The 19,209-nt window shown below is 34.1% G+C and overlaps 1 protein-coding gene across 12 annotated transcripts in view; it reads left to right on the top strand.

The window, feature by feature from the left end:
* dsx (doublesex) overlaps positions 1-19,209 on the top strand; it is a 400,330-nt gene that overhangs the window by 258,251 nt on the left and 122,870 nt on the right. For 10 of the 12 annotated variants that reach the window (XM_067787557.1, XM_067787566.1, XM_067787547.1 and 7 more), the window contains one exon: positions 14,553-14,690. In XM_067787557.1, coding sequence (XP_067643658.1) covers positions 14,553-14,690 — 138 coding nt within the window. Of the gene's footprint in view, positions 1-14,552; positions 14,691-18,370; positions 19,159-19,209 lie in introns of those variants that run through there. The other 2 variants (XM_067787592.1, XM_067787574.1) reach the window with 1 other exon arrangement.

The raw sequence follows: 19,209 nt of genomic DNA, 5'->3' as shown, positions 1-19,209 counted from the left end.
GATTTGTTTTAAGAGTTTTACCAATTTGTTACCGGCGTGTCATTGATTTGTTTTCCAAAAAATATCGATTTTTTGTTTATCTAAAATGTATATTGTGGTATGAAAAAGCTACCAATTTTTCAACGTAGTGCTATCAATCGTTATCGACGACTTATCGGTTTGTTATGAAATAGTTAGCTTTAATTCTACTGTAAAATCGATAACACACCTATAGCCCGGCTATAAAAAGCCAATAAGGAACCAATAATAAGCCGATGACTCGACAATAACAAGCCGATAACAAATCGATAACTTGACGATAATAATTCGCTGTCAGTAATAAGTCTATAATAAAAGAAGACTTTGTTGATATCACTTGTTACAGACAAAAAGCCGACGAAGCTCTTCTCAAAAGGCTCAATAATAATAGTATCTGGTAAAGTTGCCTCTGTTGAGGCTTAACACCAACTCTTGGGCGATCTTGAGCTAACTTAGGAACGTAACTAATTTTGGTAACTAATTGAGCTATAAACTTCACACTTAGATCAGGGTATTGAGACAATACAAAAAAGGAGGAAAATTTCCGCTAGGTAGCGCTGAGTCGAGATAACTACAAAATGCATAGGATATTTGAAACTTGGGTACGCTTTTATATAGCTTTCCGGTGGGCTATAAACTTCAAATGTAAAATTATGTCGTACGGATCTATAAATTTAGGAAAATCATACATATTTTAAATGATTTGCTCTTAGGAACCTGATGACAAAGCATTAAATAATGGGAATAATTACGATGGGTGACGCCCGGGGGAATCTTTTGAACAAGTTTTAAGAAATTTCCCATTAGGCTACAAACTTGCTACTTAACACATAGACGACAAAATTTCGCTAGGTGGGGCATCTGTGGGCACATTTTTCGATTTCGAAGCTGAAATAAAAAAAAATATACTCCGCCATCAAATACTGTCGTTCTCGGCCTTGAATGGACGTCTTTCCGCAATCCGCATCAGGACGTGGCTTTCAATATAATATTTGTTTGCTCATGCGCATCAACAGAACTCTTTTCACGATAAATTCGATGGTATCATAAATATGGTTTTCCACTTTAACGTTGGCTTTGGAAAGGAAGACATCTTTGGCGTTTAGTTCAAAACTTCAGCCTCCATGATATTAAATCTCTCAAAGGGTTAAGGCCGATTAGCTTCACTGCGATTTGAAATATAGTAATCATTGGAGAATCCGAAGCATAAACTGTTACTTGCTTAGGAGATAGCCACCTATCTAAATATAGTTCTCTGTCGACGAACAAAAATTACGCTCTTTAAGTTTCTCATCATAATGGTTATTATGTATTGCTCAAAATCATGGACTATGTCGAGAAAGATAGGACGGCCCGTGAATTATTCGAAGAAAAGTTCTCTGGAAAATTATAGTCCTGTTCTCGATGCTGACGGTGGGTATCGATGGATGGTGTATTGATGACATGAGACATGAGCATAAGTAGTGCAACGAACAAAAGCCCAAAGGCAGCGTTGTTTAGGGCATGTTAAGAGATTGGAAGAATATCTGCATTGGGCTTTTACACCTAAAATCACAATCAACCCTGAGTACAGGGGAAAGAGTTGTTTCTTAACAAGAAGAAAACCCCAAAAACCTAGTGCACAAAATAACACGTAGAACCAGATTGGTTCAGCTCTACTACAAGAAGCGAGTAAAATAAATAAAAATAACAATAACAGCAACAGCAACAGAAAAAAGTGAATTAAACAGCATACAAACATATGCAGTCATAGGCTAGTAGTAGGCCTGCAGCATTAGAAATCTGACGACACGAGTTCAAATCTCAACTCGGGGAGGATATAATTTCTAAATGAAATTACAAACATATCTGAAAAGGTCTTTGGACAGATTGAAATAGCTTATGTTTAATAATAGTACCTACTTATGTTTAGTCCTTTTCAGTTTTTTAAATCATAAAAGAATACAATAAACCAAATCAAAAACGTTTTCCAAAAAATCGCTAAATTGAGAAAATTTTAGTAAATTTTGTAGATTTTTATATAAAAGAAAATACTGAATGAATACAACGCACGATATACCTCCGAATATACATGAAGGCCGATCTTCTCTTCTAATTTGCGTCGTGCTTCTTGTTTCAATTGGCCGAACGGGGCCTATATGTTTTAAAGCGGCTCCGAAAGGCATATGCAATACAGATGAGTTTTCACTGAGAAGCTTTTCTTGCCAGAAATATACTCGGAGTGTTTGCCTAGTCACTGCGAGGGGCGACTCCGCTTAGGAAAATTTTTTTCTAATTGAAAAAAACTTGTTTCTAAATTCTGGACTAGAAGCCAGGACATTTGGAGTGGTTAGCGGAATACGTTACACCACACTGCGGCGACTTTTCGTTTAGTTTTCTGAATTTTTTTCATTATGCAACTTTGTAGCCCAATCGATTTTAGTCTAACAAAGTAAGAGTTATATGTCTACCGAAATTCGCATTTATTTATTACAATTGATTCCGAAAAAAATTCGAAAATGACTCGAAAAAAAAAATTTCTGAAAATAATTATCAAAAATCAAAGCGAATATTGAGACCTCTTATAACTTGTACATCGTTAGACTAAAGTTAATTGTACGACAAAACTGCATGATCGGAAAAATCAGAAAATTTTAAGAACTGCTCGAAATTTTCGTAAAAGTTTTTGTATTTTTTTGAAAAACAAAGTTCATAGAAACTTTTTCTCAAACTTTCGGAAATTAAAAAAAAAAGGATTTAATTAATAAAATTTGATAAACATTTTCACTGCAAATTTCGTGTTCGCTGCTGTATGTACAATAATTGTATTAAAATAATGATAATATAATAATTAAAATAATTATAATACGAATAAAGCGAATATCACCTTTAAATGGCACACCCTAATGTAGGCATATCTCGTCGTCAATATTTAATGGTGAATTAATATGAATTAAAAAAACTGGCAAAATTTTAACATCTGTATGTATTTAGACATGTAATGCGCCCATTAACTAAAACACATATAATGCCTGAGTGCAAACGATTCGATGAACTTAATTGGCTAGTTTTGTGTTGTATGGATAAAACTCGTATCTACTCTTGCATATGGCGGCTGCTTTAGCTATTCACGTTTCGCTTTCAACATAAAAGCTGTTTAATACAATTGCCATAAAACCTTTAATACATACATACATGCATGCACAAAAACAAAATTAAAGAGAACAATTTTAAATTTCAGCCAACATTGGTGATGTTCAGTTTCTTGTATATGAAACCGATTCTATTGAGTACACTTCTAAGCGGATCGGTTTCGTCTTCTTCCTCGTTATAGAGCTATGAGTATTAGTGCTCCCTCGACAGTATCTCAGTAATCAGGTCGACTTTAACTTTTCTGAAACTCTTTGTACCTACGTACACCGTTCTGTCTCAATTTTTTCTTCTCCCACACCGAAAGTTCTGGACTTAAGGCCTGGGAAAATACATCAAAGTCTGAAAAAAAAAGTTTGCCAATAAGAAAATGTGGTTCCGTGGTATCTATTCCTTTTGCGTGTCGAAATTTCGCGCGTTGCTGCGTTCGTGGAAATCATTGGCCCCTAAGTAACGTTCTTTTTTCCGAAGCAGCGGGACATTCCGTCGCGGGTTCGCAGGACACCTATGGTATACGCAGCGCCGGTGCGTAATGAGTGATATAAGTACTCCCACTGTTCGCCTCACATCATCGTTCGTCGATCTAACTGCATATATTTATCACAATGATATTTTACCAGCGGTCACGAAGTGAGCGATATAGTTTAGTGTATTTCGATCAGGAGACACCCAAGGAGCAAGATGTTAAAACATGAAGGCTGAACTTTCCGATGGTAGGATAAACCCTTCCTTTCCCAAACTGGCGTCAAAGTTGCGAACTGTTGTAAGTCTTTTCTAGTTTTTTTATTCATAAAAAGTGTCTTCATTCACGTCGATCACATAGCTGGGATTTATCTTTCCCACTACGAAACCAGAAAACAGAGCCACGGTCGTTTTCTGCCTCCCTTATAACGCCCACTGCGGTCGACATCGCAAGAACCTGTTGTTGTTCTAACTTGTTCTGTCTATTCGTGCTTTCTGTATGGCACTGATATTAAAGGTTGACATCACGAACATCAATCAATCGGGCGCAATTATATATACCTTCTCCTGCAAGAGTACTGACATCCGAGCTACACTAGTAAATTGAGGACAATGGCAATGCAACACAAAGAGTTAAACTTGCCTCACATGGGCACTAATTGAGTTATATATCTGGAAAACTTGTATAGAAACAGGGGAGTGTTGCGATTGTTTTTGTATATCTTCCCAGTGAGCTATGTGGTTAAAATCATACACAGAGTCTGGAAAATAATTTCAAAACGATCGGCAAATGATCCAGAAGTAGTCCTGAAGTCGTCCTGGAAACAGTACCTGCATGTTTCCAGAAATATGAGACATTTTTGCCAAGAATGATATCTCAAAAATTGAGGGACTAGTTTGCATACAAACCGACAGACGGACATGGCTAAATCAACTCAGCTCTTCTTCCTGATCATTACGGTATACGTATTGGGGAGTCTATCTCTGCCCCTTTAAAGACTTACAATTTTGAGATTCGTGACAAACTTAATGTACCATTTTGCTTTCATGGAGCGTATATAAAAAATAAATATTCATTCATAAGCGAAATAAAAAATATTAAAGGTATTGTTTTTTTTTTCAGAATAAATAAAAAAACTCGATAAGCAACCGTTATTTTTTGAAATAAATAAAAAAACTATAAGCAACCGTTATTTTTTGAAAGAAATAAAAAAACTCGAAAAATAATTGTTGTTTACTGAGTGAAATAAGAAACTCAAATAATTATCAGTATCTGCGGTTAATAAAAAAAAAAAAACTCGAAAAGTGACCGTTATTTTCACACCACATAAGTACCTATCTAAAAAATAACTCTTATTTTCAGGGCGAGAAAAGACGAGCGAAAAAAACAGTTATTTTTCAAGAGAAATAAAAAAAAAAACTCGGAAATAACTTTTGGACTGAGCGAAATAAAACATTTCAAAAACAACTGCTTTTTCTCGAGAAAAATAATTTACTTATTATCTGAACGAAAAACATTAGTCCAAAAATAACTGAAATAGCTATTTTTCTACTCTTTTATTTCGTTTGATACCCATGTTACCCTAGGTTCATTTTCCTACATGGTGATTTCACAAAGGATGAAGGAAAGTCGTTCCAAAATACATCTCCCTTGGTTTACAATTTGGTCGCTATTTCCCAAACGTATGTGATATGGAATTAAAAACCACGTATAAACCATCTACGAAACCCTACGAAACCAGCGCAGCTAAGCTCTCAGCTGAGTATGTAATGCTCGGTTACACCCGAACTTAGCCTTCCTTACTTGTTTTTAGTAAAAGTTATAAAAGTACGAAACCTGGTTGGTACTTACTTATCTATGGTCTTTGGGAGTACGTTTTCTATTTTGCAGTTTATACATATAATATCCGGTTTTCCAGCACCGCTTCTTCAATTCTCTGCATCACTAATTACTAGTATTATGGTGTGAACACAAAATGAAATAAAATGTAGAAAACCGGCTTCTGGTGGTATCTATGTAGATATGTCTGTATGCGTGTATATATGTACCTACATGAAACAATGTGCTAAAGCAAAAAACAAGTGTTAAATATAATGGCGCTGCACTAGCAGCTAAACAATGGAATAAGAGACCGACGGTAAAGGCAAAAAACTGTAGAAAAGCAGGAAATAGTGGCGCGTGTTACCAGCAACAATGATAAACAACGGCAGCACGCAAAAACAACAACAGCACTTTGTAAATCGGCTTCATAAAAGGAGGGAATAATTGCTTGAACCAATGAATACTAAGCTCCGCCCTCTTGCATTAAGATACCGCGACTGTTGCCGATTCGAGTTGCCGATGTCGATGACGAGGACGATAGCTATGAAGAGAGACCGATGCTGTTGTTGCTGCTGCTGCTGCTGATGTTGCTGTTGCTGCTAATCTAACTAAATGTGTAAGGAACGTAAAAGCTTGCAGTATATTTGCGCACGACTGCTCTCTTACTGCAACGCTAAGTACAAATACAACAAATCTGCATACATGGTGCATGCTAGCCCTGTTGTGGAAATTGAAATTGCTGTTAGCAATTTATGTTGCGTGAGAGTTGCAAAATAATGCAATTTTGTTTTAATGGCTTGACATGTATGTATGTATGTACTATATTGAAGGAAAAATAATAGATCAATAGAAAGTTTTTATACTCAGTTGAGCAGAGCTCACAGAGTATATTAAGTTTGATTGGATAACGGTTGGTTGTGCAGGTATATCGAGATAGATATAGACTTCCATATATCAAAATCATCAGGATCGAAAAAAATTTGATTGAGCCGTGTCCGTCCGTCCGTCCGTTAACACGATAACTTGAGTAAATTTTGAGGTATCTTGATGAAATTTAGTATGTAGGTTCCTGATCACTCATCTCAGATCGCTATTTAAAATGAACGATATCGGACTATAACCACGCCCACTTTTTTGATATCGAAAATTTCGAAAAACCGAAAAAGTGCGATAATTCATTACCAAAGACAGATAAAGCGATGAAACTTGGTAGGTGGGTTGAACTTATGACGCAGAATAGAAAATTAGTAAAATTTTGGACAATGGGCGTGGCACCGCCCACTTTTTAAAGAAGGTAATTTAAAAGTTTTGCAAGCTGTAATTTGGTAGTCGTTGAAGATATCATGATGAAATTTGGCAGGAACGTTACTCCTATTGCTATATGTACGCTTAATAAAAATTAGCAAAATCGGAGAAGGACCACGCCCACTTTTAAAAACAATTTTTTTTTTAAGTAAAATTTTAACAAAAATTTTTATATCTTTACAGTATATAAGTAAATTATGTCAACATTCAACTCTAGTAATGATATGGTGCAACAAAATACAAAAATAAAAGAAAATTTAAAAATGGGCGTGGCTCCGCCCTTTTTCATTTAATTTGTCTAGAAAACTTTTAATGCCATAAGTCGAACAGAAATTTACCAATCCTTTTGAAATTTGGTAGGGGCATAGATTTTATGACGTTAACTGTTTTCTGTGAAAATGGGCGAAATCGGTTGAAGCCACGCCCAGTTTTTATACACAGTCGTCCGTCTGTCCTTCCGCATGCACGATAACTTGAGCAAAAATGGACATATCTTTACTGAACTTAGTTCACGTACTTATCTGAACTCACTTTATCTTGGTATAGAAAATGAACGAAATCCGACTATGACCACGCCTACTTTTTCGATATCGAAAATTACGAAAAATGAAAAAAATACCATAATTCTATACCAAATACGTAAAAAGGGATGAAACATGGTAATTGGACCAGGGCGACCACCTATATAACTACCACCACTCCCTTTTAAAACCCTCATTAATACTTTTAATTTGATACCCATATTGTACAAACAATTTCTAGGATCACCCCTGGTCCACCTTTATGGCGATATCTCTAAAAGGCGTCCACCTATAGACCTAATGCCCACTCCCTCTTAAAATGCTCAGTAACACCTTTCATTTGATTCCCATATCGTGCAAACAAATTCTAGAGTCAACCCTGATCCACCTTTATGGCGATATCCCTAAATGGCGTCCACCTATAGAACTATGGCCCACTCCCTCATAAAATACTCTTTAGTGTCTTTCATTTGATAGACATGTCATACAAACACATTCCAGGGTTTCCCGCGGTTCATTTTCCTACATGGTTATTTTCCCTTATGTTGTCACCATAGCTCTCAACTGAGTATGTAATGTTCGGTTACACCCGAACTTAACCTTCCTTACTTGTTTCTCAATAGCATTTTGTACAATGCGCGATTTCCGAAGCTGAAATATATTTGAATCCATATATTTTTTCACCAATTAGAGTAAACAGATTGAACATTTTCGTATGTTCTTGCACATTTACGGTAAGGTCCAAGCGATTGAGTCGTTATAAATGTTTGTTCCAGAGTTTCACTATGGTTTGCTCTGATATTTTTTTAATTAAGGCCCGGTTTTTCAGTACAACTTCAACTCGGTTTGTCAGGTAAACAACGCTTAAACTTAGTCTGCAGGTTTTCAGTCTACTTTAACTGAAGTTTAAGCTGAGCTTAAGCGGCCGATCTGGCAGGGTTAAACTCTAGATAATCTATCAGCTATTTGCCTTCGTTTGTAATGTCATCGAATATAACCAACAAGCATTTGGGCTTCAGTACCATTAGAGCTCATGTTGATAACTAGCATGTTTCTAAAATCTCAAGAATTGCTTCGAACCAGTGGCTCAACTTGAGTATCAAAACGTTCTCAGCAAAAAGGGAATATTTTATAATGCAAAAAGCTGTTAAAGTTAAAATGTATGGGTTGCCGAGTGGGAAAAATTTGTTAAATATCGGATGCCCTAGTGCATATGTCTGTTAGTGCTACCAAGTACAGAGGGTATGCTGTCAACAGTTTTACGCAATAAAACCAATTCAACAGAGCCACCCTGTCGGATAGAGATTTAACATTCAAATGCAACAACAATAGCCATCATCCGGTGGCAAAGGTCCTGAGCCAGACAAATAATTTTCAATGTAAATGCAACAACAATGATTTGAGCCAGATAAATCCAGATAGAAGTCTGGTTCAATTTGTGAGCCAGAAATTCGTTAATAACTTGTCTTTAGTTTGGCAACGCTTTTCAAAAATAGATGTCGCTGCTTAGCCTTTCGCCGTGTGAGTTAAATGAAAAACAGCGGCGACATCTGCCTAACACATTTCACGTATGCGAAAATATCACGACCCCTGCTTCTCAAGTCTCTCAATGATCCAGAGCATTCCCGTGAGAATTGAGCGTGATTCTGAGCTGTAAAACTCACTGCATGACGGCTAATTTGATCCATATGGTTCACATTGTTGTAGCATTTGCATGTTAAATCTCTATCCGTATCTGGTTCATGTTCCATTTGAACACGAGGATAGATATCAGGATCACAGCGTTGTTGTTGCATTTACATGTTACATTTTTATCGGTACCAGGTTTCATTGGAACGCAACTATTTTGAGCGAACGAATGATTCCGGACAAACAATTTTATATAAACCCTCATTTTCCGACTTAATGTGAAAAATAAGTATGTATCTCAGAATAAAGGCATCCTCCTTGACGGGCCGGGAAACCTCTCATGGCATGTTTTAACACTAATTGGACTCCAAAAGTTTCACAACACGCCATTTTGTTATAATGGCATAAACTCACTACCACCATTAAATCTACGATATTTTGAAATTGTCTAATTTTATGCAAGAAGATTTGATTATTTAAGAGCAAATGTAAACAATTCTTTCAAGAGATCATCAATATTAAGGTAGTTCTGAATTTTGTGCATTTGATAATGGAAACGTTGCAAAAGCAAATAAAAGCGAAGAAATTTTTTTCATTTTTAAATTCTCTTTTTCACAATTTGTTTTGTATTGGCAGTTTCTGATTTGCTATTCAATGTAGAAAATCAAGCCTAATTCCATGGTTCAACTATACATGGTTGGCTCATCCGTAAAGCAACAAAATATGTCTGTTCAAATTGTCAAAATCTGTGTATTGGTGTTGGTGCGAATGGTATGGAATGGAAACATAAAACCATTGTTTACAATATAGTTTGGCAGTTTAAATAGAGGTTATGTTGCGAATAGAGTGGAAGGCAGTGGACTAGGCAGTCGAATGTCATATAATGAAGGAATGGTGTTCGGAGTTTTTTCAAAGTTAAAAAAAAAAATGTTAAAAGCTTTAATATAAATAAAACTATTGTTTTAATAACAACACAAACGCCTTATATTCTATATACATAAATTCGTAAGGATTATCTCACTTTAAAAATTGAGTTAAATAATCTAAAGTTTGTTTTTGAAATTGAGTCGAGAACTGTGCGTGCGAATTTTCACCGATCAGCTGTTATACTATGTTCAAACAGAAAAACAAATTGAGGAAATTTCGATTTGAATTGAGTGCTGTTCATACAACTCGATTTAGCTTACACAATAGTAATTTGATAGCTGGTTGGCTCATCTCTACAGCAAGAACATACCTTTGTTCAGACTGTCAAAATTAACACGCACATTATTAGGCGAATGAAATGGTATGAAAACACAAAACTTTGAAATTTTTGTGTGTTGTAAGAAAATGTGTTCAATGTTTTGGTTTCATTTTGAGTTTGCCATCTTCTTTTGACAATCCCTACTCCAGTGAAATGAAAGACATAAAATCAGCTGATAAGATGAGCCAACCACATAGTTCAACCATGCGTAACTGACGTTAAAATATACTCAGTAAACACACTTTACAATGTTGCATTTGCAGTTTGAAACAATTTATTACGCAATTTTTTTTAAATTGGCAATTTATTATTACAATTTATTATATGACAAATTGCGTAATAAATTGCCCAAATAGTATAAATTGCCAATTTGGTGTCTGTTTGAACCTAGTATTAGATGAGCTACTTGGTAAAATTTACAATGCATAAAACTTAGCAGTTTTTGTATGTGTAAGTAAAATGTTGTCAATGTGTTGGTTTCATTTTGAGTTTGCCATCTCCTTTTGACAATCCCTTCGACCGTGCAATGACATAAATAAAATCATCTTATGAGATGAGCCAACCTGTATAATTGAACCATGCCTAATTCAGTACCAGGTGTTCCCAACAGCTGATTGCTTCTTCTTGATTATTTTCCATACAGCGCCTTGTACTTTAAGCAGTGTTGCCAGAAAAAAATTTCTTTGGGGCTAAAATCTAGAAAAAAATGGCTAGAAAGAGCTAAATTTCTTCAAGAAAATCCAAAACCCGTTGCAAAAAGAGCCAAAAGTATATGTATGTATATCAATGTAAGTTTTCACATTTGTTTCAAATCAAACTTAAACAAAGTTATAAAAAAGGTACAGTAAAATAACAAAAAAAAAAAACAAAAAAAAAAAAAACAATAAGGTAAATTCTTTCTAAATTCCTTATTAAATTTTTAACGTCCTACGGGTGTACGAATCACCATTAAATACACGTGTGCGATATTCAAGTTTATGTTGGCACGAGATATGTTTGAAGGGCCTTAGACTTCAAAACCTATGATTTCGTCCACAGAAGATGAATTATTATTTTTGCTACACTCATAAATATTTTTTGTATTCATTAATTTCAAGAAATCGTTGTTTATTTCAAAGTTATGACAGCATTTATTCAGTCATTTAAGACCACTTCTTATTGTCAGAAGCGAATTCAACATAACTAAGTAAACTCATTTTGTTTCTGTGTTTGCTTTTAATCAAACTCATGTTTGAAAACGTTACTTTAACTTTAGTATTACTTAGTGGCAGTACAAAATCGACAGGCTTTTGAGATTATACTGTTTAACATCAAACCAAAAACTTAATGTTGAAGTCACATTTTTCCAATTTTGGAAAATATTTTTCCACTGCATTTGTAAGCTCGTTATTTCATCAGTGCTATACTTGTTTTTTTTTTTTTCAAGTTTTACAATTCTCAATGTGTTTCAACCGAAAAGAAATCTATTTTGCTAAGCGTTTCTATATTATGCGGCAAGCGTTGCCTTATACTGTTTTCACACAGAAACTTAATGATCTCATTTCACCTGCTAATGAAATCGTAAATTTTTTGCTTTCACACAGAAGTAACTGCTCGATTAGTATGAAGGATGAGACAGACAATCATGGCGGAACGATACAAGGTGGGAGCATGGTGACATACCTACAAACAAAAAAAATTCCATGTACTTGTAAATTCGATGGACAAATGTCAAAATCGTACTGCGCCGGTAGTTGATGTATCAAATCAAATAAAAAAGGTTATAATCAGCTGTTCGATGCGGCCACCTTGTATCGTTCCGCCATGCAGACAATGCCATTTGCTTTGACAAATGACATTTTTAAGCACTGAACACACCAAAAACTAAGAAGCGGAAACGGAAGTGGAACGCTGCCAACAGAGTTGCATGGTGCTTTTGACTTCATTAGGCATTCGATTAGCTACTAATGAAATAATAATAAATTCGAATTTTGTAGGGAAGATTGAGTTCAATAAGCGTCTTAATGTAGAAAATTGCCTTTATTATTCAATAAGCCGTCTGTGTGAAAATAGTATTAATTGTTCTATTAATTTAACTATGAAGTCGCGACATATATTACGTATCTTTCTGTGAATGAATTCGTCTATACATTTACCGTATTTTTTTAATACGTGTATAGTCTTCAAAGCTATAATGAAAATAAGGTACGGGAGACAAAAATTTATTATAATCTGAAGTTTAAGATTCGAAACTCTTAAAAGGTGACACTGTGCTGTTCCACAAGCTGGAAAGCAAATATACAACTTCATGGCACGGTTTAACGACTAAAGTTTTTGTTATCAGTTCAGTACCGAGTTACTACATCATACATAACGAAACAAATAGAATAAAACTTCCACACACATAAAACACATTAAAAATTTCACAGTACGCATTGCCGAAATAGATTTTGAGCCAAAAAGGGACAAACATTTTAAAGAGGACCAAACAAAGAGCTAGGGGCTAAACCGGAATTTTTGGAGTTAAACACAAAAAAAGGGCTAGATCTGGCTCCAAAATCACCAAAATGGCAACACTGACTTTAATATGTCATTTAATCGAAATCAATACAAATTTTCTTTTTGTATGAGTTAATCGGGAATTGCCCATATTGCTTTAAATGTATGAAAACATATATTTCCAGCAATTTTTAATTTTATAATTTACTAACAGACCCGGCAGACATTGTTCTGCCCTAAATTTGGTCTATCTGCATAAATTTTAATAAGCTTTTTCCATCTAACTCTCCCCTCCCCCCTCTTCACTTTTTCTTAATCCTTTTATTCACTCCTCCCTCCGTCTTTTTCACTTCATCTATCTCTGTCTTCGTCTCACTTTATCTCTTTCTCAGTCTCCTTCTCCTTCGCTCTTTTCTCTTATCTCAAGTTCTTCTCATTCTTCTTCATCATTTATTGCCAGTCCAAGAGGGTGGTAACTATTTTGTTCCAGTCCCATTCCGAGTCCGAGTCCCACTCCGAGTCTTAGTCCCAGTCCGTCTCTTGTCTACTTCCCGGAAAAAAGGATCGTAAATACTAATATAGGCAAATTTATATACCAAATTTCAGGCAAATCGAATAGTACGTATGTAAATAGGTATGTGGGTATTATAAATTCAAGTCTTTATTTCGGCTTCGCATGCATATTTATCAGTTTTGCGAGGTTGATGCGACTAAATCGAATATAACAATGAAAATTACTTTTAAGCTCTCAGCAACAGCTTTCATTTGATAACCATATTGTATAAACTCAGCCTAGGGGTACACGGGCCCACGTTTTGGCCTATATCTCGAGACCCTAGTCACCCAGGTCCACGTTTTGATCTCAAGACCCTAGCCAGAACGGGATAAAAATTATCCTATGTCTATCTCTTGGTTTTAAGCTACCCCTCCACCAATTTTCAGCCAAATATGTTCATCCGTTCCTTCCTCTTCAATCACTCTTTATCTATTTAAAAAAAAGCGCATCAAAATAGGGACAGAAAAAGCGACTTTGTTTTATACGATGTAGTGATGTACATCCATACATACCTATAAACCTACGCCCGAAGTTAAATAACGCAGCGAATGCTATATGTGTATGTATGTATGTGTCGCATCATGCCTCACTCAAAAGCAATTAGCGCGCACAGTTCACAGCGAACAACCACACAAGCACATTTTTTGGTAAAAATGTTACTTTTGTTTAAACAATTTCGCTGATATAACAAAGGAATCAAGTGTTTTTTTGATGCAGATCGAAGGTAAATATTTTAAAGTTTTACTGAAAAGTAGAATTTTTTAAATCCATCCATCCATTTATGAGTTATAGCTGTGTAAACAAAAATTTTATGATTTTTTACTACATTTTGGCAATTTGCCACGCCCCTATAATATATATCTTCAAATTATATTAACTCTACCATCTCACTTAGCTAAGCTTTCAAATGCAAAAAACCGTTTTAAAATCGGAGCATTCTGTGTGAAGTTATATGCATAAATGGCATTTAGCGACTTTATTTTATAAGATTTATAGATTTAATAATTTGGGAAAAATTTAAACAACGTGACTTCTGGTCCATCCTGATGTCACGTTGTTTAAATTTTTCCCAAATTATTAAATTTTCTTTTTACTTGACATTCTTTTGCCAATTCGCCGATTGGATGAACCTCTTTGCCACCACCTGGTATGGATTCGCCTTGGTTGAAAAAATAAATATGGTTTTTGATGTTGGCTAAATCAACTCAACTCTTTTCCTTTAAGGACCTTCAATTTTGAGATTCGTGACAAAATTAATATACCATTTCGTTTTCATGAAAGGTATAAAAATTGTGAATACTTCGTATTAAAATATTTATATCGATTCTTATCATACGTATATTTTTTTTCTAATTGTTCTGACGTGTTCTCTTTGTACAATTACAGCGCAGGAAGTGTTTTTGGAGCATTGTCAAAAGTTGCTGGAGAAATTCCGTTATCCCTGGGAGATGATGCCGCTAATGTATGTGATATTAAAAGATGCTGGTGCAGACATAGAAGAGGCTTCAAGGCGCATAGAAGAGGGTAAGTGTTTACTTGGATTTTTTATTATGTTATTCAAGGATATAAATTTAAGAAGCGAAGGGCCTTTTCGAATAGCTTTGAAAATCAGCGTTCTATTGTTTGTTATCGAAAAATAGAAGATCAAAAAAATGTTCTTAAAAAACTTATCAATTAACAGTTAAATCTGAGCGTTTGTATTTTAAGTTTATGTGTAACGGTCAGAACAAATACTATGATTACATAGTTTAGAAAAATCCATGATTAATATTGATTTTATATCCGATATCCGTAGATAATCGTTTTGATAATTTAAAGAAAATTTAGTGGAAAAATTTCTAAATGTTTCGGGGCTATTTCCGGCATTATTTTCAACAATTATTCGAGGTATTTTCGGAACAACTCTTTACTGATACCAGACTAGTTTCGGACCTTTTCTCGTGGACTTTAACTCTTTTACCAGATCAGAATCTTCTCAAGAGGTTTTAAGTTAAAATTGTGGAGCTACTTTGGCTCCTTTATTTCGGTCCTAGTGCTATAGTGACTACTTTCGAGATTAGTTTGGGCCGATAAGGGGCTTACTTAGCGGCGATATCTTGGGTTTATTTTGATTTCATAACAGCTTTAGGACTACTTTGGTACTATTTCGGGAATTCAGAGCAGTTCACGGTTACTTTTAACTGTGCCTTTCAAAGGTTACCTTTGGGAAATCGGTTACTTTTATAGAATGGGTAACACTTTTCAAACTACATATGTGACATTGAATCATGAAAAGGACCTATTGTGCGAAAACAAGTTTTCGAGAAAAACGCGTTTAAAGTTTTTGTTTAATTTAACTCTGTGTAGCGGCCGGCCGTTGTGAACGAATTTTGTAATTAAAATTTAAGTAACTTCGCGATAAGCTAAAAGCTTGAAACTTGGAATATAGTTCAGAACCCAATGACAATGCAATAATAAGAAAAAGATATCCGATAGGTAGCGCATGGATCGATATATTTCAAAAAATCGTATTTGTTGTCCGATTTGGATTTAAATGCGACTTGTGAAAAAACTAAGAGAGATAGAAAACTGCGGTTTATTCCATTGGGAAAGAGCGTTAAATTTCCTATAAGCATCACTCAAAAAGCGAACAACGGTATTTTCGCACAATAGGTCACTTTCATGATTCCAGGTCACATATGTAGTTTTGTTTTAACTGCGTACTTTTTGCAAACGGGTAGCTTTATTAGAATCGAATTCACTTTTCTAGCTGGTTTCTTTTTAGAATTAATTAAAATCCTCTTTTTGGTAGCGGTAGATTTTTTTTGAACCCGTGACTTTTTCAGACCTGGTCAAGTTACTTACATTTGTTTAGAGCCTATTATTTTGTAGAACTGGTTCCTTTTTTTATAGCAGACAGATTTTCGTCGATTGATTTTTAAGTCTCCAACTCTACTAGCCAAATTTCAAAAGTTAATCCAAACTATTGAAAAAAATAGCATCTAGTCACAGAAAATTTGTGCAATTTGTGCAATTCGTGAGGCCGATCATTTTTTTAATAAAAATTCTATTTTGTCGCATTTAAGGCCAGAAAAAAGTACAAGGACATTAAGTTTAACCTTTTGGCTATCCGATCTGATAATTTTGGAAATCAAGAAAGTTGATAGTAAGTTTTTGCAGAACTTCGAAACGTAAAAAACGTCGATTTTTACACTTTTTCAAGCGATATCCTTAATTTTTTTTTTTTTTTGAATTTTTTCGATAAAATTTTGAGGCATCGCTGAAACGCTATGGAATTTAAACCGAATGTTGTTTTTGAGACGGAGATTCTAAAAGTATGAGCAAAATTAATGTGCCCCTCCAATACTCAAAATTATCATCAATCCAAGTAGCGAGACTTTTTTTTTTGTAATTTTCAATATTGACAGTTTTTTGCTTATAGCTTTTTGAGGCAACTGAGTATTGAAATTTGGATTATGCACGTTAATAGCCTAGCAGGGACTAAAAATACCTGGGGCTTCAAATTCAATGTGCCCCTTTCAGTTTTGAAGGTAGAGGCAGAAAAGTGGAAGCGCTTGGTTGCGTAAATCTTTTTCAGGAGCATGTTTTTTTGTGGGCACAGCTACAATTTTACGTTTATCACTAAATACCCGTTTGTTAATAATTTTTTCTCTACACCGCAGTAGTATACCATCAATTGCCTCATCTTGGAATATTCACGCAAGGAAAGTTATTGATGTTTGTACATGGGGCAAATATACGAAATTTTCGACAAAAATTGACAATCGTCAAAAAGTGGAGACAAATTTTTTTTTAAACCAGGTTTTATTTAAAAGTAAATGAAAAGAAACACAAATTTGGTACAAAAATTAAAAAAAAAAATAAAAATTTTTTTTCTACACTTTTTGACGATTGCCAATTTTTGGCGAAAATTTCGTATATTTGCCCCATGTACAAACATCAATAACTTTCCTTGCGTGAATATTCCAAAATGAGGCAATTGATGGTATACTACTGCGGTGTAGAGAAAAAATTAACAAACGGGTATGAAATATTTGACGGTTACCCGGTTTCATATTTTTGCCGATATCTCTAAAACCGGGTTTCGGGTATCAACAAAATTCTACCTAAATATACCCCACATAGATATGTACATCCTGATAAAATTTCAACACAATCGGATAAGAAGTCTTCAAATAAGTAAATAAAAATTAAGGTTTTCCGGGTTTATATTTTTATCAATATCTCCACAACCGGATCTCAGGTATTAAAACTTTTTTACCTACACGTACTTCGTTCACATATCTATATGTTTTTAAAGTTTCAAAAGAATCGGTAGAAAGGTGTTAAAATAAATGTGTTGCAAACTCTGCAGTCAAAAATGTTTGGCGGTTATTCGTTTTTATATTTTTACCGATATCTACAAAACCGGGTTCGTGTATCAAAAAAATTTTACATAGCTAACAGCTGCATATATCTCCATATTTTGTTAAAATTTCGATATAATCGGTACAGAAGTGTTGAAATAAATGTATATTTAACATTGCGACCTCAATTTACTATATATCTTTTTGAGGCATTATGTAAGACGAGTAACGCCGATGCACTATAACTCCAATTTACCCCTCAATGTTTCTAACAAAAAGATCTTTGCGTGTTACCATGTTTCAAAAAAAAATGTTTTTCTCCAAAACACCAAAGTTTGGCGGATTTCCCCATATGCTTTTTAATCCTAATTGTGTTGAATAGTTATAGGTGCGCTCCAAGAGCTTAGTAACATTGGGTTTATAGCATTGCTTTTATAAGCAGTAATAACAAAAACAAATGCGTACAGCAATATGAGAATGTCGCGCGAATTAAATATAGAAAATAAATTTATTTTTTTTTTTAATAAAAAAATAATATTTTAAAAAAAAAAGTTATATATTTTTTAATAAAAAAAAATTATTTTTACTTGAAAGAATTTGTTCAGATTTAACTGTTAATTTTTTTTTTTCAAACATTAAAAGTCTATTACGAATTTTCGAAAATTCATTACTGTAACCCTGTATAAAATTTATCTACTCTTAAAGCACTAACTTCAAACGAAACAAAAATTGTTAGTAAAGAGATGATAAATTTAAAAGCTGTTTGAGTTAATGGCCCTTCTGCTATCAAAAGTTATACAAGTTTTTTAGTCATAAGGTGATAAAATAAATTTATAATACAAAAATAAAATATTTTAGGTCAACATGTCGTAAATGAATACTCCCGTCAACACAATCTAAATATTTATGACGGGGGTGAGCTGCGCAGTACGACAAGACAATGCGGATGATAATTTTTAACGTAATTAGCTTACAAGTTGTTTTTGGTATTAAAAAGTAAATTAATTAAAATAATAAAATTATTTAAATAATTTCATTTGAATGGAGGAAGTTAAATATAAGAAACAAGTATACTTAGCGGTAATTATAAACTTAAAACATAAAAAAATATGAAGTAAAATTTTCTTTTGTTGCATTCAAAATTCCTAGTGCATTATTTTCTCTCAAAACTGCGTTACAAATATTTGAATGAGAAAAAATTGGTTCCTTGTCTATTAACTCGAATGATTATTGAAAAAAAAGTTAAATTGAATAAATAAACAATTATATGAACTTCAATCAACATACCGTTGGATACAGATCTTCAATCAACATACTGATAAATAATTTATCTACAATCAACATAATCTCTCTTCAATCAACAACAACATTTCTTCAATCAACCATTATCTTTTTTTTCAACAATCAACATTCGCAACCACATTTCGCCTATCCAATTCCGTATCATTATGAATCTCCAAACAAAACAGAAAGAAAAGGAGTTTAACAGCTCTGCAATCAACATTTGTACCCACCTTTAAGGGATAACCCATGAAAGGAACTTTGTGCGAGGGGACGAGAACAAAAGTTGTTCAATGTTTGCGAGCATAAAATTTAATGCTGTTAAATTTGTATAAATAATAAATTATAATTTTAATTTAAGTAAATTCCTTTTATTTTCACTGCTTTTGGCTTTAATGTTGGTGTGTTGGCATATT

This window comes from Eurosta solidaginis, chromosome 1 (assembly GCF_040869045.1).
Source record: "Eurosta solidaginis isolate ZX-2024a chromosome 1, ASM4086904v1, whole genome shotgun sequence".
Classification (NCBI taxonomy): Eukaryota; Metazoa; Arthropoda; class Insecta; order Diptera; family Tephritidae; genus Eurosta; species Eurosta solidaginis.
The sequence above is the reverse complement of the archived record's forward strand: the minus strand, read 5'-3'. Positions and strand labels throughout refer to the sequence as shown.